Source organism: Chaetura pelagica, unplaced genomic scaffold (genome assembly GCF_000747805.2).
Source record: "Chaetura pelagica isolate M959 unplaced genomic scaffold, ChaPel_1.0 scaffold135, whole genome shotgun sequence".
In the NCBI taxonomy this organism is placed as follows: Eukaryota; Metazoa; Chordata; class Aves; order Apodiformes; family Apodidae; genus Chaetura; species Chaetura pelagica.
Window position 1 is genome coordinate 111,211 of NW_009953649.1, and position 25,474 is coordinate 136,684.

At 40.2% G+C, this 25,474-nt stretch overlaps 1 protein-coding gene across 1 annotated transcript in view; it reads left to right on the forward strand.

Annotated features, from left to right (window-relative positions):
• Positions 1-25,474, forward strand: part of LOC104390759 — a gene marked incomplete at its 5' end in the record, with an annotated part of 124,643 nt that overhangs the window by 76,153 nt on the left and 23,016 nt on the right. Inside the window, 6 exons of the mRNA XM_009999956.1 lie at positions 5,490-5,527; positions 11,358-11,394; positions 12,062-12,231; positions 19,531-19,604; positions 20,594-20,665; positions 23,631-23,692. Of these exons, the coding sequence (XP_009998258.1) occupies positions 5,490-5,527; positions 11,358-11,394; positions 12,062-12,231; positions 19,531-19,604; positions 20,594-20,665; positions 23,631-23,692 (453 nt within the window). The remainder of the gene's footprint in view (positions 1-5,489; positions 5,528-11,357; positions 11,395-12,061; positions 12,232-19,530; positions 19,605-20,593; positions 20,666-23,630; positions 23,693-25,474) is intronic.

Genomic DNA, 25,474 nt, shown 5'->3' on the forward strand with positions numbered 1-25,474 from the left:
TGCTGGGCAAACACTTTTGTCTCATTCTCTTTAGGTGCTGGACCTTGCAGTGTTCCCTTGAAAATGTGTTTGCTAAGCAGCTGATATGAAAAAATAGAGGAGGGGAAGGGACTTGCTGCAAGAGAAACCCCTCAGGTTGTTGTGTCAGGAGGGGTTATAGGCTTTGGACTTTTTTTCCTGCCTCCTCTCTGTGTTTCATCTTCTGGGCTAGCAAAGACCTGTGCAAATTTGGGAGAGAGCAGAACACCAGGAAGGTGCTTCTTTAGTCCTGGGGTATTTCCTTACCCATTAAGTGTACTAATTCTTCCTTCATTTCTGCAGCCAACTTAACTTTGGCCTGCTTTTATTGTCTGCTGCAGGAAAAGAGGCAGCTAGGAGGCAATAGTAATTTCAGTATTGCACTTAGTGTTTCTGCAAACTCTGCCTTAGCCTTAAAAAATAATAACACTAAGAATTAGCTCTGCATTTTAAGGAGTCTGGACGCAAAGTCACAACAACATCACAAACAAGGCAGGCACGCTTCACTAAGCACAGCTCTGATTTCTCTTTCTTGTCTGTGAGGTCACAGAGGCAGCTGGAGCATCTCTCTTCTGTTGAACCTCTTCTTTCTTTCCAATCCCTCTCCTCCTAAAGGCAGTGTGAGCTTGGGCTCCTGCAACTGCTTGCTCAGAGCTGTCAGCACCTGTAATCTGCTGCTCTTTGGCTTCCTGGCTGGACTGACAGGACCTGGCCATGACCCAAGCAGGGCAATGTCTCCAGACCCTTTCTGTCTCCAAGATAGGAGCAGTGATCTTTGTTCCAGTTTTTTCTGGCCCTCTCTCAAACAGAATCAGAAGCTGTCATTTTTAATTGCTTGCAGGCTAGGGGATTGAGTAATTTCAAATGCATGTAAAAAAGGTTTATAACCAATGATATTATAATGCGGTAAATGCCATTTCTGGCTGCTAGGCCTGCGATAAGAACCCCTCCAACTTTTCAAAAGGTAATTTTTATTTAACAATCCTAAATTCATGCACTGTGGTCAAAGCTGAAGGTATATTCTGGCAGTTAGGATTTATGATTATACTTCAAAGGACTGGTTGTTTCCAATGCTAATGTTGAAATCTGTAGTTTCAGCTGTAGTTGCAAACACAAAGTCGCAGATACTGAGGTGAGCGGGACACAACTCAGCTGGGATGGGAGAGTCCATGAGCTTTTGTGAAAAGTATCTTCATGTCAGTCATTGCCCCATGGCAAAGCACCAGCTTAATATCCAACTTCCCTGGTGAGTCAGTAAATGACAGAAAACCTGCAGGTCAGGAAACTCCTTGTACAAATAAGTTAGTTGATTTAGATAGCTAATTAACCAGATAAGTAACCAACTAGATGAGATTAACTGATAGTTAATTCTAAGATTCTGTCAGATTACATTGATCTCTAGACCTAAAGGACAGTTAAATGCTTACAGTCACTGTGATATTTTCCCCCTTGTGTTGTTGCAAGAACCCCAGTTAAAGGTAATGTGATAATTTAGGCCTGTTATGTAAGGCTGTCTCCTTGACACAGGACAATGCTTCAAGCACTGCTATAATTTGGGCCGATGCTATTTCTAATGCCTGGTAAGTGAGATATGTGATTAAGTGATCATTGATTTTTTAAGGGAAATTTTGGTAGCACTATCGTTACTTCCATATCGCCTGTCAATTCATTGCCCATTGAAGTGCAGATTGATGCAGCCAGTCAAATAAAGAGAAAGCAGGCAGAAAGGTTAGAGCTGATGACTGGTGTGAGAAATGCAAACAGAAGGAAGGCAAAAATCTTATTTTCCAGGTGTCTTACAGCCTAACTTGATGCTTGATAAGCAGAATTTTTTTTGAGTGGTCTGTGTCAATGTCATCTGAACAAGAACTGAGCTGTGCATGTTTTGGGTGCTTCTGCAACATAAATAGTTTGAGTCATGTTGCAGATCTCAAATATTTTGCTGAGAAGCAGGAAGGCATATGCCCACTTTGGATGTCATCTGAGGCATTTCTGGAAGGCATGTCTGGCAGGATTGTACCAGTAACATTGCAGATCGACACTCACTCAAGTTTGTAACCAGTAAGAGACAGCATCAGGCTTCATGGATTTTGACTTCCACTAGAGGAATATTACTAATGAATTAAGATTGCTTTTTGCAATTAGAATAATTGGAACCTGGTGTTTTTTCCCCTCTTTTTCCACTCTTAACATTGCCTTTGATCTTTAACAGAGATATTTCTATTTATTTCAGAAGAGATGATGTAGTCAAATGGAAATGATTGCAAGATACTTCTGATAAATCACTTGCTGTGTTTCCACATGTGTTGCATCAGCTATTACTCATGTACCTACTTGTTTATTACTCTTCTTGAAAGAGCAAGAGCGAAGTGGGATTGATAAAGCTATGCAAATGGATATTTATAGCTCAGTTGTTGAATCAAAAATTTTAAATTCTCAACAACTTGGTTTAGAAATCTTTTATCTGAAATCACTTTTGACATATTGTATTCAATTCAGACTGAAATTCAATTAGTTGTTTCAGGCACCTTTAAGAAAGTCAAAGAAATGTAGGTATTGTTTGCGAAGTAATAACTTAAATCCAACCCCTTTGCTGATTCAGCAGATCCTTTATATTTTGTCCTCCAGGAGATGAGAGGTTCAAGTTTTTCTCCTTTATAAAGCTGTTTGAAGTGGAGGAGGTGCCTAGTTATATTTTCTCTCTTTGGTTTGTTTCACTTTGCATGATTTGAGCATCCATTGCAGCAAACTGCAAACCTAGTTTGTGTTTTCTATGTGGGTGCCTTAATCTGTAGGCTGGAGGGTTTCCTTATCCTTCTGTTCCTAGATCAGTCATGTTGTGAATGAAGAGGCATAAGAAGATGGCAAGAATCTCACATCCTCACCTTGGTGCTTGGGGTACACTTTTAGGGGCGAGAACCCACTTCAAATTCAATGTCCACCAAAGTCAGGACAAGGATACACACATGGCTGTCTCCAGGCTGTAACATTAGCACCCTGAGTGCTATGAAATTAGGTGGTCTGGGTGAAGTCTTCTCCTACTGCGGCTGTTCGAGTTAGGAATCAGGACACGCTCCTGGTGGTATGAACTCAAGTGTTGTCCCCTACCAGCCTATTGGTGGCTTTCCAAGCTCCCAAGCTCAGACGTAGCTTTTGTGGGCTGGAAAGCTCTTCTGCCATCAAAACCCCCAGCTCTGGGAATGCTACCGGGCTTGCCATAGTGTGACCACCTACCACCACACAGAGGACACCTGAGGGGCACTGCTCAGCAGGGGATGCTAACTGCAGCCTTTGGGAGGTAATATTGGGAGGATGGAGAGCTGGGGTTTCCAGAAACAAGCCCCTGAAGTCTCCTCCTATGGACCATCCACCAGGGTGTGTCTGGACTAGCTCTACTTCAGCGACTGTATTTATCTAACTCCTTCTCCTAATTCACCTGTCTGTTTAGAAAGGATAGATGGTTTTTCCACATTGCACTTGTGGAAAATTTGAAAGGAAACACTTATTTTACTGTACTGCAGAGATAAACAAGTTATGCCATTCTGAAATGTTGGTTTTGTAACAGTTGAGTTTACTTGAGCAGATATAAAAATCCTAGTGCTATTTTACAGTATAACTAATTTCACTCAGGTTGGGTTTACTTAGGAGAAATAAACTCAGGTTATGTGTAAGAGAGTTATTTCCACAGTGAAGATGTGGGGGTTTTACACCTTTCATTACACAGGGAATAATAAATTATATTCTTAACTTGAATGAGACAGAAATCAAGGCTGCTTTTGAAAATTGGATGATGGCTCAAAGATTGCTTATCCAGTTTCTGGAAGCTAAACAAAAGTTTGAGTAAACGTCATTGAGAAGGTTCTGCTGAAATCCATTTCAATGTGTTTGGCAAAAAGCAGACAGGCGGAAATGCTTCCTTGCCAGTTAACTAACACTTCTCCTCTTGCTCCTGGTACTGAGGCTGCTTCAAATCTGTGCAGTTTGTAAAATTATGCCCCACCCTCCCCAAATCCAAAGCACATATGAAATGAAGAAATGACAGGAAAAAGGCCATATGTCACAATAATTACTATAATTTGTTGTGCTATTCCCTGGTTTTCTGGCTCAGTATTTGAGGCTCAATGTTAATTTGCTTGTAACTAAAGGTGTTTCCTCTAGTTGTTTATGCTAGCTATGATTTCTAAACATCCTTGAAATTATTTGCCATAACACCTTTCCTTGACACTACTTCAGTTAGAGCCACTTATAGAAAGTGCTTATTTCTGTTTTTGAATAGAAACAGTTGGGAGCCAGACAAATGAGCATTTGTTTGCCATTCTATTTTTGGTTTGAAGTTACTGGAAGCTAGTAGGTGGGGTTTTAATTTCTGTTTTAAGATTTTATTTTCAAACCAAAACAAATATTGGTATGGGGATTGTCACATATCTTAAATTACTCGTTTTAGTAACAGGAAAAAGTTCTTGTTGGAAATTCTTCTGAAGTGTGGCTCTATTTCTGGAAATCCTTTCCTGCTCACTTCAATAAAACGTTGTATCCTCTCCCAGTTCATTGAATGATTCTATGAGCAGAAGAGTGAGTTTTGTAGGAATTTTGCTGGCACTAAAAAGTTGGTATGTTTTCCTTCATCCTGTGCACTGCACAAATGATTTTGTTATCTGTCCGCTCTACCAGCTGAAGGAAAATGGATGTGTATATCAAATGAAATCACCTGAACTCTCACCTAAATGGATAACTATTAGCTTTATGTTTATTTGAAAAAAACAACTTGTGCCTACTGTTAGGCTGCACAGATTTTGCTCTCCAGTGTGGAAAGTTGCAGTTCTTCATAAGATGGGTAATCCAGTCTGAGAACTCATCTTGCTCAGGAGAGCCAGCATATTACCTTATTAGATCTCCCAGAAAACACTGAGGAGTACTCATCTGAAGCAGAAATGGAAATCTTGTAGATTTCTTTTGAAGTAAAACCCCAAATAAATTTTAAACTAACAAAAACCCCAAACCACCTCTGGCCTTACTTATTTATTCTCTATGCATTTCCTAAAAAAATCCAACAACCCCTCCAAAAAAACCAGCAAAAAAACCCCAAAAAACAAAACTCCACCAAAAACCCCCAAACAACCCACCCAGCCCAAAACCCCACCCCAAAAAAAGCAACCTCCCAACCACATCCATGAGCTTTATTGTGTTTATTTCACAAAACAAAAGCAAAAACTTAGATAGCTTTGAATTAGTACCCATCACAGTTTAACTGCTTAATCAGTTCACATAACACAGCATTATCTTTGGAAAAGATCCTTTTTTTCTTTTTTTCCTTTTTTTTGAGAACGTGGGCTGAGTGGGGAGGGTAAAGTTGACAGGTAAAAGTGCATTAACATATTTTTTTAATCTACTGACAAAACTTACATTAAATCAAAATATAATACAGAATTTCAGTAAACAAAACTTTTTCTTCTTGCAGCTTTCCCACTAAGCTTTGAAACCATTCATGGAAGCTGATGGCAATGCTCTTGTAAGTATAATTGAAGATTTGCCAGAGTTAATGATCAGCTGAAGAATTAGTATGTTTGGGTAGTGTCCTTGTAATCATAGAAGACTGTGGGCAACATCATCACTTGGGCCACACGTTGCCTTAATTCTACTCTAAGGATGAAATAAAGTCTATTGTAGGGACCTGATATCAGAGGTGTCCTCACTTCTGAGTCCTGCTCCTCAATGGATGAGAAAGCAGCAACTCAGGATACATGAGGTTAGCAAAGGATTTTCTTAGCCACATACCTGTTTAGAAGCTTAAGGAAAGTACAGCTGGGAAGGATAAGGTAAGAGGATGCACAAGGGTGCGGGACTGAGGAAGGTCCAGCAGCTTCTACTGATTGTGATTGGCTGTTCTCAACCGAGAATGCCTGGAACTTTGGTGCAACTCCCTCTGATTAGGAGTGGTCAAGCACCCTTTAACTGGTGTTTGGGAGGGACTTAAGAGCCAAGCCCAGAGGGCAGCCAACAGACCCAGCAGTTCGTGTAGCAGGATGTGAAGAAGGAGCAAAGTAACAGGGCCCCAGTTGAAACTGTGCTGCTGCTGGTAAAAGGGCAGTTTCTCCAATAGATGTAGGAGCAGCTGAACCTGTTAAAGCAGAGGCTTCCACAGAGATTGAACTTCAGATGGCAGATGCAGCACTTCAAGTCCCAAACTCTAGGAAGTGCCAGGGATCTCTTTCTGAGGCCAGAAGAGATGGCCCTCTGCCCTGCAGGAGGTGTGCCATCTTGGAGGAGCTGTACTGGCAAGTGAAGGAGTCTTGGGAGGAAGTGAATGGGCTGTGCATCATCAGAGAAAATGAAACAGAGACAGATAGGATCTTCCTTGGGACACAACAGCTTGAAGAGCCTCAGTCCCTAACTGCAATGGAGAAGCTGGCAGTGTTTACCCCTACTTTCAAAGTAAGTAAAGCCTTTGCAGAAAGGTAAGGATGAAAGTCTGACTTCTAGTACCAAGAGGGAGGCTCATGCCCCATTTAAGCATCTACATCTGCAATGTAGGTTGACTGCCCTGAAAATTGAAGCTGAGCCAGATGTGCCTACTCACAAAAGAGCTAGTAAGGTAGTACTTAGTAGTACACTAAGCTAGTACACTCAACTATAAATCATGCAAGGCAACCAGGAAGAAATATTGAGTCATTGCAATGGGTGACTCCCTGTCAGGGCCTGTAGGTCTGATGGCAGAGATGTTTTGCTGCCAGGCAGGGGTCACTGGGCACTGGGACAGATTGCCCAGAGAAGCTATGGAGTCTCCATCCTTGGAAATATTCAAAAGCTCCCTGGATGACCAGTTGTAGGTATCCTGGCTTGAGTGAGGGATGTTGGACTAGATGGCATCCAGAAGCCCCTTCCAAGCTCAACTATACTGTGATTCTGTGGAAAGATAGGATCTCTAAACTGATAGAAGTTTCCCATGTCTCTCGTACATTTTTCCCCATTGATGAAGCTTGCTTGGCACAAAAGTGGCTGTGAACAATGCTCAGCTTCACAGTTCCCTTTGCAACTGGCTTGTAGGTGTATTAGCCAAGTGGAGGAGTAACAGGTAGCAAGCTTGAAGCCTGCATTGACCTGCACGATCACTATCCCATCCTGTTCAGCTCTCAGCTCTCAGTAAAACGATGAGTAAACCAAAACGAATTTAAGAAAGATTAAAATCTGCCCTGTAGTGCCAGCCTCACACAAAAATGATGACCCTGCTAAAGTTGTAAGTAACTGTAATGTTTTGCATTTATTTCAGAGTTTTCTGAGGATTATTGCTCTTGGATTTTCCCTGGTAACAACAAAGGCTAGAAATAGACGTGGGGTTTGGGTGTTTGTTTTTCAGCTGAAGTTGTGATAATGAAATAAATAATTTATCACGAGGAAACTGAGCTTTACAGATAAATATCCACCGCTGTGAGAAGCATATTAAAATAGCAACATTTTTTTCCATTTCAGATAGTTATAATGACAGTTATATTTCGGATAATTATAATGATAGTTACAGCAGATTCACATCTGAAACTACTGTTACACCCCTAGTTGGTACTATTGGTTTTACTGGTAATACTTCTGCCTTCCACAGTTTGTTTTTGTTCTGCAGTGGTGTTAGTCTCCTATTAGGATTGAAACTGAAAAGTCTCTATTAATCATTGTTCACCCAGGTTCACTGAAATGAGACTGTTGGCTCTCATAAGCCAGTTTTCAGAGGAGTAAACTCTAATTTTCTTCTTGAGGAAAAATGTGCCACTGGACATGTTAATATGTTGTATTCTTGTGGAGAACTGAATTCAGATCATACTGGAAAGGCATTTTATAACTTTTGTTGTAGATTCATTTGAATATGGGTTTTCAATTGGTTTAAGATGAAAACTGTTTGTTGATTTAATAAAATATTTATCTGCCTTCAAACATTGGTGCTTTGGAGAAAGAGGTTGCATTTGTTTATAAATCAAATTTGGAAGGCGATCTTGTGAATAGAATCACAGAATGTTTGGAGTTGGAAGGGACCTTAAAGATCATTGAGTTCCAACTTCCCTGCATGGGCAGGGACACCTTCCACTAGAACAGGCTGCTCAGAGCCCCATCCAACCTGCCCTTGAACACCTCCAGGGATGGAGCCCCCACAACATGTCTGGGCAGCCTGCTCCAGTGTTCCATCACCTTTACACTGAAGAATTTCAGCCTGATCTCTCACCTAAATCTGTCTTCTTTCAGTTTATAACCATTAACCCTTGTCCTCTCAACTTCAATCCCCTGTAAAAAGACCTTTCCCAGCTTTCCTGTAGGCTCCCTTCAGGTACTGGAAGGCCACTGTGAGGTCCCTCTGAAGCCTTCTCTTCTTCAGGCTGAACAACCCCAACTCCCTCAGCCTGTCCTCACAAGAGAGGTGCTCCAGCCCTCACACCATCCTCGTGGCCCTTCTCTGGACACGTTCCAACAGGTCCACATCTTTCTTGTGCTGGGGGCACCAGAGCTGGCTGCAGTATTCCAGGTGAAGTCTCACCAGGGCAGAGTAGAGGGGCAGAAACACCTCTCTTGATCTCCTGGCCACACTTCTTTTGATACAGCTCAGGATAACGTTGGCCTTCTGGGCTGCAACTCACATTGGTGGCTCATGTCCAGCTTTTGATCTACCAGTACCCCCAGGTCCTTTTCCACAGGGCTGCTCTCAAGTGTGATCACCTCAGCCTGTATTCATATCTTGGGTTACCTCGGCCCAGGTGCAAGACCCTGCACTTGGCCTCGTTGAACCTCATGACGTTCACCTGGGCCAACTTCCCTAACTTGTCCAGGTCCCTCTGGATGGCATCCCATCCCTCTAGCATATCAACCTCACCACCCAGCTTCATGTCATCAGCAAACTTGCTGAGGGTGTTCTCAATGCCACTGTCAATAGTGTTAATGAAGATATTAAACAACACTGGACCAGATTTTGTTGCTGCAGTCTGGGATTAGAGGTTTCTCTTGTGCAGAGCAAAACAAGCTTTATTTATTTTATTTTAAATGATGCTGAGTTTTGAACAACCTAAAACCATTTAAAAGTCTCTGAACTCCAGGTGGAGGATTTTTTGTTGAAAATTTATTTCAGCTTTCAGGAATACTGAGAAGAAAACCAGAAATATATCTTTATTCAGGAAATCTCACTCAGCAGTGATTTTATTGCAGTTTTATGTCTGATTTTATCCAGGCAAATAAAAAGCAGTCTTGGCTGGAGAAACTGCCCTTCCTGCCCCCCATTAATTTCTCAACTCCTCCTACAAAATATGAAGAGATAGGGGTCCATCATCTATGCAGCAGGGTACCATCATTGATGCTAATGATAAATGCACATTTATAAATTCTTTTTGCTACTCTGAGGTCTTGCTACCTCTTACTTAATTTCCTCAGTCTGTATAGAAAGCAGGTCCTGATAGATGATTTACACAGTATGGATATTAACCCTTTTTTGGCAGATGAGCCATGCAGCATATTATTTTGCTTCAGATCATCAATATGGTTAGTGGAAAGAGATGCTTCTTCCTCTGTTATTTACAGAGAGCCACATCCTGTCTCAGCATTGCTCTTGTACAACTTTATGTTGGCTATAGATGAAATGACCTCATTGTAGTCTTATGGCAAAGATGTGACATTTCCCCACTACATAGTTTTTGTGCAAGGAGAGCTGATTCATGTTTGTTTTCCTAATGTCACTTTGGGTAGCTCTAAAGGAAAGTAATTGGTGTGACTGTGCAACCCATTGATTCACTGAGGCCGTATGTTAGTTCCACGTGTCCTAAATAGGGCGTTACTTTCTTTGGAATGAAGACAAGAAGGGCAACCCACATCGGATTGGGGAATTAGCAGAGCCTCCAATAAGGCCAATGTGTTTTCTCCTTGCTTATCTTTGTCTGTTGTCATGGAGAGTAGTGTGTGTGAGAGAGAGGCAGTGGTAGAATTAAAAAAAAAAAAGAAAAAACAGAAAAAGAAGAATGTGTGACGATTAAGCAGGAATCTGGGATTATTCGTTCCTGTTAAAGCCTCCCACAGGTGTGGTGTTCAGGTCATCTCAAATAGGCACCAGATAAGCATAAGACTGCAATGTGCAGTTCTGCACTCTGATACTTGTTGTAAAGATCACTGGTCAGAGAATGTTCTAGCTCTTGTAAATTCAGCTGTGTTCTCTTCTATTACTGTTTCCAGATAGTATTGTTTTACTGACCCTTAATTCACCTGTGAGAAGAATCATCAAATCCTTCAAGAATACTGTGAAATGGAGTTTTGCTTTCCTGAAAAGCAGGCTTGCTGGGCAGAGGGGCTGCATTAGGCATGTTCATAACGTAGCTCTGCAGCGGATCAGGTAGCTATCAGCTTTGCATAGCAACGTTGTGGCCAAGCATATTAAATCATATATCATCTTACCCAGCATTTGTCATCCCAAGGCTTCAAAACCTTCCTAAAAATAGAAAAAGGTGAATGCTTTTATTCCTGTGCTAGAGATGGAAAGGTTGAGGCAAAGAGAATTCAAGTGCTTTGTCCACAGACGCACGACCAACCTGTCTGTCTGGGGACAATTTACTCCAAAAGCCAGACCTTACGTTTCTAATGACCTCTTCTTTAGTCTGTGGTCTTCTGTTTTAGTTTCATTTTCTATGTGTTTATGTGGGATGAAATATACAGACTGCAAATGAGTAAATAGAAATCAATTGTGTTATTTTTGCAGTCATTAAAACTCCCATGTATGACATGGCATACTTTTGGATTGTTTATGGTTTAGATAATCTGCCAGGTTTATTTTTTTTTAAAGAAATATAATGAAACTCCGAAGTAGGGGGAAACACATTATCTGCACTAAATAAAAAGAGTGGAAAATCCATTTTTTTCCTTTTTTGGAATTTCTTTGAATGAGCTAAACAACAATCAGCCACCTGGCATGTATTTTTAATCTTCCCATGTTTGTGGATCCCCCTCATGGAGTGTAATAAAACATTAAAATGCTGGAGTTCTAACTTACATTTTTTTAACTTCTAAACACAGAATGTAATTCAGGCAAACATGTAGCAAAGGAGAAGCTGCCTGTGGGTGTAAAACAGGAAGCACTAGTAGATAGACACACATATAATAGTTACGTTTGCTCTTGCTCAACTAGATATACATCAATTGTAATTAACACATTTTATGCTTCAACTACTAACGTCCCTTCAGCAGCGAGTGAGTTATGTGTTTCCATCCTGCATATACCACCAGCATCACGACCACGTCCTTCTCTAGCTTCCCCCTCCCCTTTCTACACAAATGTTGCAACACAATCTGAAATTTCCTCTTTTCTTTCCTTCCTGCATTTCTTACAGGTTCCCTTGCGTCAGAAGACAAAAAAGAAAAGTCAAGGTAATGAGAGATTGCTTTTTCTTTTCTCTTCTGGGTTCCTCTTTTGTTATTTTCTTCGTATGTCTTATTCTTGAGAGGGTGAGGATTTTATACTGCTTCTCAGCTGGTGGAAGACTGCTTTTTAACTCCACTGATTCTTGCACCGTTTCTGAGAAAAATGACAACGGGCTGTTCCTTTGGACTAAATCCTTGTGGTATGTTAATTGAATCAAAGCTGGAAATCAGCGAGGTAGAATCAGCTGCCTGCACATACACACACACTAGTTGTTTTCATGTACTTAGCATAATAGTTTTCTCTAGCTGACTTAAATAGATATATTCTTTTCAGCACAGCTGTGGGAAGGGAAGTATATGCATGCTTCTCTTAAAAGGATCAAAGGATACATTTTTAATTTGTAAAAACTCGTGTATGGTTAACTTAGCATTAATTAGTGCCTGCATTATCTATAGCTTACTGTTTTGTTTCTGCACATCAGAATGCCTTTCAAATGAATCTGTGTTATTGTCACAGCCATTATAAAATTGAATGACTTCTAACTATATTTTAAGATATGCTCGAGTGACTTGCTGAGATTGCTAAGTAAGGTTGAGATCTTTAATTGGCAGCAACATCTTTCTTGGCAATACACTTTTAAACAAGCAGAACCCTGTATTTTTAATGGCACAGGGTTCTTTATAATGAGCCGACGGAGGATATCGTGTAAAGAACTGGGGCAAGCCGATTGCCAAGGATGGCTCTACAAAAAGAAGGAAAAAGGAGCTTTCATTGGCAACAAATGGAAAAAGTTCTGGTGTGTGCTGAAGGACTCATCACTCTATTGGTACAGCAGTCAGCTGGTGAGTACAGTGTCCATCCAGCTCTGGGTGCTGGGCAAGCAGCGTCTGCTGGGTTAGGGAGAAGGGGAGCTGGGGTCACAGTTTAAATGCACCTTGGAGACACACAAATTACTGGGTTAATTTATCAGCCCTGACATTTCTTGTAATCTGGCAACAGGCAGAAAATGATGTGTTTTTTAGTTCAGCAAGTACTTGTAAAATGTTAACTTACTGCCTGTTCTGCCCTTTAAAGAGCTGTTCTTCTCAGGCTCTGGTGGCATTTGAATTTGGGAAAGGTTTTCCTGAGATACTTGCTATCAAGTCTTGAAACAGGAATGTTTCTTCACTTAATAATTAGTTTAATTTTCCTCAGTCACTATCCTGATTCTCACTCCATGCCCTTCCACACTGAGATTAATCTGTTTATTCATATGCTTTTTTATTTGGTGTCCACCTGTCCTATCCGTTGTCGTCCGTCCATGTCCCTCCCCACCCCCCCTTTTTTTTTCTTTTTTTTTTTTTCTTTCTTTTTTTCCCCAGTTTGCAATAGTACAGTTGCAGGTACGAGCACTGTCAGTGATGTTTTTAGTTCTGGTCTTGCTGATGTCTCATCCAGAGCGTTGTAATTAAAGGTTCTCACATTCTGCTGATTTTTAACTTCCTGCTCTGATGAGTCGATGCTAAAAGTCAAATCTGCAGGAGGACACAATGATTTGAATTCAAGGTCCAACTTTCTGTTCAGATGACAAACATTCCTCAGGACAGCTGCTGTAAAAAATGCTGATCCATCCCCAAATCATCTACTCCACTTACAGTACAAGTGGGAAATAATCTGAGACAAAGAACTGCAGTCCCTGAACTCCTTCAACCAACTGAAGAACTAGGAAAAAAACCAAAAAGGAGGACAGGGGCAGATATAGTGAGAAATCTGGACTAACCCTTTTAATGAAAGTATTTGGCTGAGTACAAAGTAGCAGTGAGTTCCAGGGAATGTCTGGTTTTATTCCTGGTTGTTTGCTACAACTCGGCTTGATTGGGCAGAGAGGATGTCTTGCCCATCCTAGGAGGATTCGGACATAATTCACCTCTTCACTTATCTCTGCATTACTTTAAAAAAGCTCCTATCACATTCAAATGATGCGAGCCCAGATTGGGGTGTCCAAAGGATTAGGGGATGCTAGTAACAACGTAAGTTTGAACTGAGTAGCTTCTGTGTGGAATTGTGGGCAGACGTCAGGTCTCCTAAATGTAAATGGGCTGCTCTGGAAATCAGCAAAGGCTGAAAGATTAAAGAGAGCCTTATTAATTCTTAGAAAATTTTAAGAATTTGAATGCAATCTGGACTGTTTCCACTTGTCTACTTTTGTTGCTGTAATCCCCATTAAAAATCTTGCTGTTTCATTCAAGTTAAAAATAAAACAGTTTAAACCCTAAAACCACCCAAAATCCTAAGCAAAACTTTACTCATTTAAAGAATGTTTCACATTCTTCATTCAGTTTGAGGGAGCAGTGGTCTTTTTGTTGTGTGTTTTTTTGCTTGTTTGTTTGTGGGTTTTTTTGTTTGGTTGGTTTTTTTCAGGGGGGTGGGTTGTTTCATTTTTTTTTTGTTGTTTTTAACAGAAATGGCATGAAAGCTGTTTTTTTTTTTTTTTTTTTTGAGTGGGGGAATGGGTAGGGATTGGGAAATAAACTCTGCTGGCCATGGGCAGCTGCTTTTTGTGGTGTTGTGGTAGACTGATCTAGCTTCCTTTCAAGACCAGATCAAATACATACAAGAGAGAAAGAAAGAAAAGAAACAGGAAAAGTGTGTGGGGGGAAGGCTTTTTTTTTCCACTGCTTGAAATACTTCTGCTGGAAGGACATGGCCTGGCAGATATACTTATCAGTGGCATTAATTCCCTGCAAATCCTTATTAGCATTGACTATTCTAAATCACTTCTTGCATTTCTACTTCTGACTAAGCAGTGTTAAGAAAGGTGAGCTAGCTGGCTGACATGAATTTGGGGGGAATAAAAATTGGCAAGATTAGGCAAATGTTGCATTCCAGGAGGAGAAGAGTGGCAGGTGATAGAAGCAAAGTCATCCACTCCCTCTACTTGTTGTATGGCTAAATTCCCCTCTCAGGACCCAGAGAAGCCATGGTCATTCTGATCCCAGTGTATACTAGAGGTATTTCACCATCTGGGTGAACTTGTGCTTTTGGTTCATGCCTGTTCTCCTGCTATCACTGGCTGCCCCAAAATAAACGAGGCTGAGGAATGGGTGGCTACGTCATTCCTGTTTATGTCATGTATCCTGAAGACCTCATATGGCTTCAAAATTTTGTTGGCTTATGTCAGCCCTGACTTCTCATCTGTCACAGTCCTTGCAAGCACATGAGCTGGTAGCACCTCTTTGCTTTCAACTTCTGCTGACTTATGCACACTAGTTTGTTTTAAAAACCCAAGGTTTCTTTGTATAACTTAAAGTGCAATCTGTGCATAATTATAGATTTAGGCAACATTTGAAAAATAGCAGTAACTAAGGGGTGTGGGAAGGATGGGAAGCGTCCTTTACTAGGATCTGCTTGCTTGAATTAGGGAGACTAGAGCCATACTGAAAGTCATGTCTGAGATGATTTAAGCCTGTTGTGTTTTTACAGATATTTTCAGATCTAGATTGATGAAACAGAAATAGAAGTGACATGTTCACTGGCTTGGTAGATTTTTCTTTTTACTACTGTTTCTAGCCTGGCTTTAATACTGCCTGCAGTTCCACCTCCTTCAGTGGAGTTAATCCTTGGTCTCAGTCGACCATCCAAGTTGACACTTAAAACTTCAATGTTGTGTTGAAAGAGGAGTCCTGCTCCTCACATATCTGAGGTTTCCTGTGACTGGTCTTCTTCAAGGCTGAAGTGAAAGGTAGTGGTGGAGGAGTAGGGCTGAGGTTGAAGAAACTGAAGAGCATTGGCTGCCTCTAGCTCTGCCTGGCCAGTTTCATTCTTGTGAAAAACAAATGTGTTTTGTTCGGGCTGTGTGGAAACTGCAGTAAACCAGATATTGGCAACTGTAGCATAGCAACAGGGTGCTGGACCTAGTCTAGCTGTCTAATGGAGATGGAGAAAATAAGGAGTGGGTGGAATTTGTAGAGGAAAAAGCATTGTCCTGGATTTGGATAGGCAACCTCATCTGGTACCATGTTTTCATTGAAGTCCACTTTTGGATGCCTCTGAAGGCATCTGGATGTTTTTGTTGCTCTGATTTCATACACCTTCAAGGCACTCTAGTTTCAGGTCTTTCATGCAAGGCAAAGTGAGGAAAGAGATACAGGACTCTTGTAGTGACATTTGTAGATGGCAGCTTCTTCAAATTGACATAACATATGTTGTGAAAGCCACAGCTCAAAAGACAAAAATAATAAAATGTTGAGAAGGGCCAGTAACAGGAGATCAGACTCAAGCTTCTCCTTCACTGAAAGCAAACCAGAGCACACAGGCAAATCCAAATTATCTTCTGATCAGCCACCTGGGGTACTGGGAGTGGTGAAGTTAGTGCTTTGGTGGTCTCAGCAGGTTTTCATAGACCTGCCCTGAAACCTCTTCCTACATACACTTGCTCTTTCTAGAACACAGATAACAGATGAGGCAGGAAAGCTTTTGTTTGCAACATGAACACACCCCCATCCTGGAGAAGGGAAGCTTTTTGGACTAGGAAAGGCATGGGGGTTGGTTTTGCAATGGAAACACAGAAAAATGTCAGAAAGTGAATGTGAGAATTTAGAAGATCTGGGTGCATGTAGGAACACCAGTCTCCTTGGACAAGTAGTCTTCATTAGCTTTTTGTTCCCTCTTTCAAGTACTGCTCTCCATGGGCAGCTGCCCTGCAGACAAGTGTTTAAAGAGGACAGTGCTGGCCTTCTTAATAGTTTTAGTTCTCATACTGAAACCCTGGAAGGAATCAACTGTCCCGCATATGAAGAGGAGGAAGATCATCACATATATTCCCAGGCTCCTGGCTCCTTGTATTTGTCGAGATTATGCTGGATGGTGTTGGCTGGAAAGGGACAGAGGACTAAACACCTCTGTTTTCTAGGCCTTTAGTGTAGCTTGGCTGGTTTTCCAAGTAGAGTTGAAATACAGTTTTGCAGTATGTGTTAATGATGGTTGTCATGGGGATTCAGCTGAAAAGAAATATACATGTAAAATCAAAGGATTGCAGGCTGTGATCTACTGTCACTATTTATCTTTGGGGTTTTTTTCCCCGTTCACTGCATTTAAATTGGTCCTCACTCCAACAGCTTTGGCAGGAGCTGTATAATTGCAGTATTTTAAACCAGAAACCTTTCACCTTTGAGTTATAGTCACTGCATGCATGAATGATAAAAAGTCATTGATGCTGGTTGATTGTGCCAAGGGCTTCAGGGACCTCTGGTCCAAAATGTTGAATGCATTTTTCACAGTTCTATAGGTTGTCTTATTGGTGTACTTAGCAAAGGGAAAATAGACTAAAAAGCCTTAAGGACTGAACTGCTCTTGGGGGCAGTACTAAAATACTGTGATGCTGTCAGGAGTACCCTGAATCGCAGATGGAAATTGTTCCAAAATAACTAGATATTTTCCCTTTAAAGCACTACTTTACTACTAATTTACCAGTTTTACAACAGAGAAATATTTTAGTCTGCCTTATAGGATCCTGATAATTCAGTAACACAATAAAAAAATCTGAACCATCAGTGTTTGTATACAATAAAATTGAACTGAAAGCAGAGACGTTGACTTACCTAATGGCATTGTATAGCCTTTAACTCCTTATGAGTGTCTGGGCAGGACCTTAAGCAATTTATAGGATACAGTCGAGACCAACAGCATCTGGATCAGCAGGTGAAAGTGGCTGAGTTGTGATTGCAGTTGAAGCATGTAAGGGCAAAATCCTCCCCAAACCCTAGTCATCCACCTGATGGTTTACCTAGGTCAGGCTATGGATTTATTGATGTGTGGGTGAAAAGATACCTGGGTATATTCCATTTTACAGGGTTTTTAAAATTTGTTTTTCCTTTTTTTTTTTTTTTTTAAATTAATTAAACTGGACATATTGATTGATGCTGAAGAGAAATAACTGGCAATGTTTGCATTTTTCATCCATCATTTACTCATCCCTACTTACTCGCTTATCCCTGTATACTTAGTGTATTATGGATCTGAGATGGAAATACCAGCTCGAAGTGTAGTTGATTGAAATATACATAAAAACCCAAAAGTTTGGAAAAGTCTTGTTACTTTTTTACTTTAATTAGCTATTAATTTGTCTCAGTGATTTTAATCTCACTAAATTTCAGCCTATGGAATGGAAAAAAAGCTCCCCAAGCCAAGCCCTAAACAAGTTTGAAAGTTAAAAACCACAACTGCAAATAAGCACATTTCTGTACGAGTAAGGCTGTGTTGCAAAATCAATTTTATTGCCTTTTTCAGCCCAGATACTAATAAACATCAGTACTTTTATACTAGGAGAAAATTAAAATACAAAACCAAACAAAAGACCCAAAAAACCAAAAAGCCATTGAAACACTTTTTTGTTTGTTTGTTTGTTCCCCTTCCCCCCCCCCCCAAGCAGGTGAAACAATGTACTGGTGGAGATGCAAAAGATAAATCTTTCACATGAATATTTAATACATGTAAGCTGCGGGAATGAGGGTTGTGCTGTGATTTATTGTATATTGTGCAGGGGAGCCACCCACTGAAAAAATCCATTCTGTATCCATATTTCAATTCTCAGAGATTCATACTTCCAAGCATTAAAGCTCAAAGACTTGTTTTGATGAACATCTTTTTATGTGTCTTTGTATTCAAGCAAAATGTGACTTGAGATGCTGTCAGTCATCTTCATTCATCCTCTGTCTTTGTAATTGTGTATATTTTACCTGCCTTAACTGTATGAATTTGAATGTGCCCAGGGATAATGGGTGGGAGAAGCAAAAAGTGTATTTTGGACAGCACAGTTTTTCCTGACATTATAAACTACAGACTTTTGCCTGCACCATTGCTCCTTTTAGGAGGAGTCTGATCAAATGAATGTAGGTAACTGTACTAATGAAAGATGCTTCAGCTGCAGGCAGCAAGAGCAGGGATTTGGGACTAACTGGTAGCCTCAGTTTTGCTGGAGCCACTCTCTGACACAGAGTCCAGTTGACCCAGAACAGAGATGCCAGCACTCAGTAAACCTTCTCCCATCCAGAAAGGGGTGACTGCATATAAACAGTGTGCTGTAAATGATTGCCTGGCTTTCATTACCTCCTGTACCATGTTTGCAAATTTTTGGGAGGAGTGATAGCTGAGTGGCCCAAGCCATCTGCATCTGGTTTACAGTGTTTAACAACAGAGCTGAGTTGTGTGGGATCATCCACTTGCACCTCCTGTCATGGGAGCAGCCTGTATTGCTTTTGCCTTGCCAACATATATAGGTGACTGTAGGAAATGGTCCATGTTACAGTTTCCCAGGGGAGACTCCCCTCCATTTCTGCCTAGGATCGTCTTGGGTCACTTGTGAATTTCTGGCACTATAACTACAGATGTATATTTTTCAAATATACATAGATTGTCATACGTGGTGTTGTATATGTGTAACATACATGCGTGCTGTATAATGGAACAAATGTTCCTTTGCGATTGTATGTAACATCCAAACCTGAATGGATTAATTCCCTCTTTTGCCATGCATCTCTTTTGAGAGGCTTCTCATTTTAGAGCTGAGGTTCCGTTGTTTCATTTTCTGTGGTCTATGCATGAAGCGCAGCTGGTCTCTGTCGAAAGATGTTGTGTGATCACTGATGACTGCAAAGGAGTTAGTTTCCTCCATCTTTCTGCTGCCTTTAGTCCTGGTTTGTTCCAAATCTAAATTTTGCTTTTCACAATCTCAGACTCTGGGCTAGATTTAGGACTTACTCATGAATCTTAATTAAGGGTGCCTATGCTTCACAGTGAGGAGAGGAGAATCTACCTCAGCACTGTTGTAGGAGTTGAGGATCCTTCATCTTTCAAGCTCTTTGATATTTGGAAGAGTACAACAAATCCTAATGCTCATGGTCTGCCATTTGCACAGATAGGAGTGGTGGCTTTATAGCATCCAGGGACTGCACGAAGAACATCTGGTATAGGAATATTTATTTTCCCCAAATATCAGCCAAAACATTGGGTGTTAATCTGTCCCCATGGTGATGAGCGTATATTTTCATACTGTGAAAAGCTGTCAAAAACAAGCACTTGTATGTTAAATATTGTTGAGAATTGGAGTCTGGTACTTTACCAACTGGTTAATACGGCAATTTTAAAATTCTTTTGGATTGCAGGCTGAAAAAGCAGAAGGCTTCATCAGACTTCCAGACTTCAGTGTGGACCGAGCAGTTGAATGCAAAAAAAAGCAGTAAGTTTATCTCTTGCCTCCAGTTTTGCATGTTTTTTCAGCTTTGCAAAGAGATGAATTTCAGTTGTACCTGACAATGAAGCGGTGGGGAGCTCTCCTGTGATGTATAAATAATGAGATATTAATTAAGCCACTGAAAGAAAACCGTATTGCAAAAACGATTTTGAAAATTGTCTGCCAGGTGTGCTCTGTTAAAACTACAAAGTAAAAAAAAAAGTAGATCACTATGCCAAATTCTTGTCCTCCCCCTTCTCTTGCTTCACTGTTTCAGTAAGTTGTTTTCTGTCTTAGATGCCGTACAGTTTCAGGATCGGAGACTGTTTTAGGAAAAAAAACCCTCTGAAAAGTCTTACTAATTCAGACTCAACTAAAACATAGTCTGGGGCTGAAACCACCGGGTTAACTATAGGCTTGTCCAAGGACTACTTACATTCATTTTTTTTTCAAACTTGCTGCCAAGTTGCCTCTTTGGTGACTCCTAAAACTTGTCTTGGAAAAGCAGTGAAGAGCTGCAAAACCCACTGCAAACTAGTGCTTTTATTGTATTATATCATATGGCTCTTCTCTAAACCATCAGTTTTCCATACTGTGGTGACTTAGCCTGGCCAATCACTCATGGAAATTGTACAATATTTTTAGAAAAAAAACTCTTCCTCTGAACCTTTTCCAGGTTTACTATGCTTTTCTGAGCTGGAGGAAGCAAAGCTGCAGCCAGTATTTGAGATGTGGGCACACAACAGAATTATGTAATGGCATAATGGTCTTTGTTTTATCCTTCATTCCTACCTTTTTAGTTCCTGTAGTTTACACCTTCTGAATAATATGTGGTCTAAGAAATGAGCAAAAATAGACAAGAGTTTTAAGGAAAGAGCTACATGGATAGGCTGATCTGGATTAATGTAGCGGAGTGAATAAATATTTCAAATTTATTTTTTTTTCTTATGTAAACTAGTTTCCTTCATATCTCTTCTATTTTTCTTTTCTTCAAGTGCTATTAAGATCAGCCACCCACAGATCAAGACGTTTTATTTTGCAGCAGAAAATGTTCTGGAAATGAACACGTAAGTAGGGGTGACTGGCCATTTTTCATCCTGTCTCATGCCTCAGAATACTCTTTGAAAGTTCATTCTCCCACTGTCAAGCAATTGTTGACAAAGTTATTCAGGGAATTATTCAGTCTGTTTTGTTTTTTTTTTTCCTGATAACAGTATAGAAAGAAAATACTGCTATTTTTTCACTAATGATAGTTGAAATCAGAATCATATTAGCAGCCTCATTTTGATGCTAATCTTCCTGACATTTGCTGATATAAATTCCTTTCCACTAGAGAGGGACAAAGATTTGATAGCAAATTCATCACCCTGGGAGAAGTGAGGAAAGATAGGAAGGAGAGGAAAAGTCTTAATATAGTTTTGTCCCAGAAGTAATCTAAGACTAGAATTATAACACTGTCTGCTTTCAGAGTAGCAAAAGAGTTAAAAAGCAGGGTTAAAGGGATAGAAAGGGCTGCTTCTTTAAAGTATTTACTTCATCCCCGAAATATATTACAGTTAAATGCTCCTCATGACAGAGAAAAAATTTTCTTCCCACAAATGTCCATAAGAACAATTAATTTGTGCAGATTTTAGTGCAAGAAGTAAAAATGCATACAAAACTGCCATTTTAGAAACCACTGAGCTGTCAGAAATAGATATTAGTTGCTTTGATCCAGTTTTGGCTGATTTAGATACATCTCATATCTTCATTGAATTTTTTACTTCAGGTTGCAGTCTGTTCATAATGCTGTTGCCTTAAATGGCCAAATACCAGATAAAAAGCAGTAGAATTTAAATGTGGAGAGAGCTCCTATAAGAGTCAGGTCAGGATTTTAATCATGGCTCTGCTGGTGATCTTTGTGAGATCCTTCATAGTGCATTTACCATTCTTTCCCTCTGTAAACAGGATATCTCATACCACAATGGAAAAGGATTGAGGTTGAGAGAATCTGTGTGACCTTCCAAAAGGGCTACACATACAGAAATGTATCCATACTGTAAATACTACAGTAGCGTACCTACATAGATATATACGTGTATAAATCTGTACTCAATAGATGTATACAAGTAAATATAGACAGAATGAATGCGTTGTCCTTTGCAACTTTGAGCAGCACAGAGCATACTGGTGGGCAGATTACTATCGATTCCTGTATTGCTGTGTTTCCTGCTGGATCTCCTGAACAGAGGGAGAAATTTTCAAAGCAGATGACCTGAGGATGCCTGAGAATAAGGGACTGCTGGACAGGAATATTTTTGTAGAGACAGTAACCCTGGTTGAGACAGAAAAGAGGGAAGGATGTAGGGAGAAGGAAAAGGAACACGAGAGCTAATGGAGGATATTAGTGAGTGCTACCAGCCAGTTTAGAGCCCAGCTGGAAATTCTCAGTGTCTTAATGACACTTTTGAAATGTTTAGTCTCATGTGAGTGAGTGATTGAAATCTGTGCAGGTGTCCCAGCTCTTATGCCCCCAGAATGATTTTCTTCAAACTCTACTTCTCAAGTAACTCTTGTTTTGTCTTGAAACTCGGCAGCCTAGCATTAGAGCAGCTTGCACTATACTGCACTAATAATTCCTTACTGTTGTAACTGATTATGTTTTACTTGACAAAGTATAAAACACAGGCATTTAATACATGAAGTACACGCATACTCACACATATGTCAAAACAGACCAAAAGACATCTGCTCTCTTGGCTTCTTTCCTGCAAATACACGTCAGTGGTTCCACTGAACTCACTGGGGCATTCGTGTATGTCGAGTTATTGGTGTGCATAAATGCTTGACAGATCATGACCTTTTAAAACTCTTCATGCATATATATCTATTAAATCAACAGTAGATTTATTAATACAGTCACTTGCTTCATTAATTTAGCATGTATTTAATATTGTCATGAACAAATGAAAAGTAACACGTGCTGACTAGCTGTGTGCATTTACCTGGCCAGTTGCATACAGTTACTTGCAGTCTGGCCTTCTGGCTAATGAAGTCCTATATTTTTTTGCGAACTTTTTTTTTTTTTTTTTCTTTGTTAAGATGATTTTAATTTTAAAAAATCGATCTGTTATGATTAGCTGTTAGATGAAAGTCAAGAACAGAAATTACTTTATTTTCTTGAACTGTTATGTGGCTCTGTTGTTCATACTGCAGTCTAAAAATCTAGTTGACACTAATCTCACTCGGCAATTTCTCTTTGCTCCAGTAGAATCAAGACACTGTTTTTTCAGAGTTATGAATTGTAATTCCTGCCCTTTCTACATTCCCTGTTTAGGTCTTGAGTTTTAATCTGAAACATCTGAGTTTTTCAGTTGTTAGTTTTAGTAAAACCTGGGTAGATCTGAATGACCCACAGGTAAACACAATATGCAAAACGTATATCTAGGGATTGTTTCTAACACCAGAAAAATGCAACTGCCAAGGAAGAGAAATGGGAAAAAAACCTGTTAGTAGCTTAAAACAACACAGGAAGTGCCACTTACTAAAACCAGAAGTACACAGGGAGTTGAAGAAAACCATATTTAATTGTTAGGGTCTGCTTTTAAATTACTTAGATTCTTAGACAATGCTGTGACAGCTTTGGCCAGGGCAGCTGACATACCCTCCTATGGCTTCTGTGCCTTTTGCTTCATCTCAGGTGAAAGATGGCACCTAAGGAGCAGGACTAAGCCACTGACATTGTGTTATAACACACGTAGTTTTCCTTTAGCTTCTACACATGCAACTCTTTGGTCATCATTAGTGCTTTTTTCAGTATCATGGAAAGAAGATGTTCCAGGCAACCAGTCTTCCTCAGCACAGTGCATATTAGCATTCAGGTACCTCGTGCCTTTCTAGAAGATGATCTAAGAAATATAAAGAAACTGACATTTAGTCTTCAGGTTAATGAGGACAGCTGTGGTGATGTAGAACACACCTAAAAGGGGCAAAACTCCGTCCAAAGAGCACGCAAGTAACCCTAATTCTGTATTCCCTTTGTTTCAAACACAGGTGGCTAAGCAAACTGGGAATGGCTGTAGTCCCTCAAGCATCCAACGGGAAGAATGAGGAAGGTACACTTCTAACAATGGCTTCAGTGTGTAACTACGTGTTCTTCACAGTTTTTGCTTGGCCAGATTTTCTCAGCTCTCTTCTTTCTTTTATATTTTCAAATTGGGTTTGTCAAATGACTGAGCTCAAAGAAACCACACTGACAGAGCACAGAGTAAGGACAGAAAAAAGATACAATGGTAAGAACCAGTGTCACTGAGAGACACTCCATGTTCTTGTAAGAGGAGTGTAGCTTCTTGGCAGTTCGCTGGCTTGCTAAGCCTATCAGGTGTGAAGAGGAAGAGCTGAGCTACTCTGAGTTTTGAGCTGGTAAGGTATATCACAGGACTTGTGCTATGGCCTGGGAGCTTGCTAGCTTGGGAGCATCTTGTGCAATGTAGACCTAGTGTTTCCTTCATTCCTGGGAGTTTCAACAACAACAATGTTGGGGGCGGGCTGTGGTAGTGCTGGAGTACCAAAGCCTCCCATTTCCTTCAGAGTCATGTCCAAGAGCTCATTGTGGAATGAGTAATTGAGAAGTTCCCTAGCAATGTGTTTATTGTGTTAACTTGCACACTGACCCAATAGAACTCCTTGGTGTGAGAATACATGCACTCAAATCAGAAATCTGGGCAGAAGACAATGCGAGTTACCTGTCCTAGCACTTGGAAAAGCTTCTGGTGAGGACAGGTGCTGGGTTTACAATGAGAAGGGCTGTGGGTAGGATTGTGTTAGCAAACCAGGAATAGATTCTGAGGAATATGTATAATCTTCTGGGTTTTTGACTCTCTATTTCTAGAGTATTGGTACCAAGAAATGCTCAGTTTATGAAGGAGCTGTCATTACAAGAAAGACACTGGTATCTGTAGTAGTATGGATATTTAGCTGATGCAGCCTGTTTTGCCTAAGCACTGAAATGCTCTTCCGTGCATCCCTTTTACTGTTTCCCAGAATAAAGTTGTGGTTTATGTCCAGGCTTTGCACATGTAATTAAATTATTGATTAATCTGATCTAGCTCTGTTTATTACTCTGACTCTATTTATACTTTGTCATTAAAAGCAGCTTTGGGGCAGGTAAATATATATACCACTGATTTCTGGAGACTCAGCAAATCTCATAAATGTATTTGTTTTCAGTTCATGATTCCTCTTTATTTCTTGTCAGGAAAAGTCTTAATTCCCATATCCCCAGATTCCTCCAAATTGTCTGTGCTTTCTTTGAACTCAATTTTGTGTCAAAACAGTCTGAAATAACTCGGATAAAGGGCCATATTGAGTATTAGGCTGGGTAGCAAGAACTGCATGGTAACTGTACTTGGGGAGGCAGTGTCTAAATATATTGTCCGTGCTTTCACAAAGGAAGAGTTTGGAAGGTGAGGATAGTCAAAATTACATATATGAAAAAAAAACAAACTAAATATTTAAAGCCTCAAAAATGCTGGTTGTGATGGCTGAGTTGAGAATTATAAAACAATTCAAAATGACTCAGTCCAATAATGTTAATATTAATAATATAAAGACATCAAATAATCCACTCAATAACCTCTTCAGCAGGTAATCTAGTTACCCTGCAATAAGCATAACATAGCCAAGATTTCTCCAGCTTTTAAAGTTGGTGGTGTATTTCTTTTTCAGAAAAAGGCACTCTGATTCTGGTGTAAAATACCCCCTCATCTTTGCACACATTTTGTCGCCGTGCTCCAGCAGCTGCCTCGAGTGTGGATTCAGCACCCCACCAACCTGCCTGGGTGGATGTGCATTGTTGTGTTTCAGAAAAACACAGTCATTACCCACAGTCACGTCTC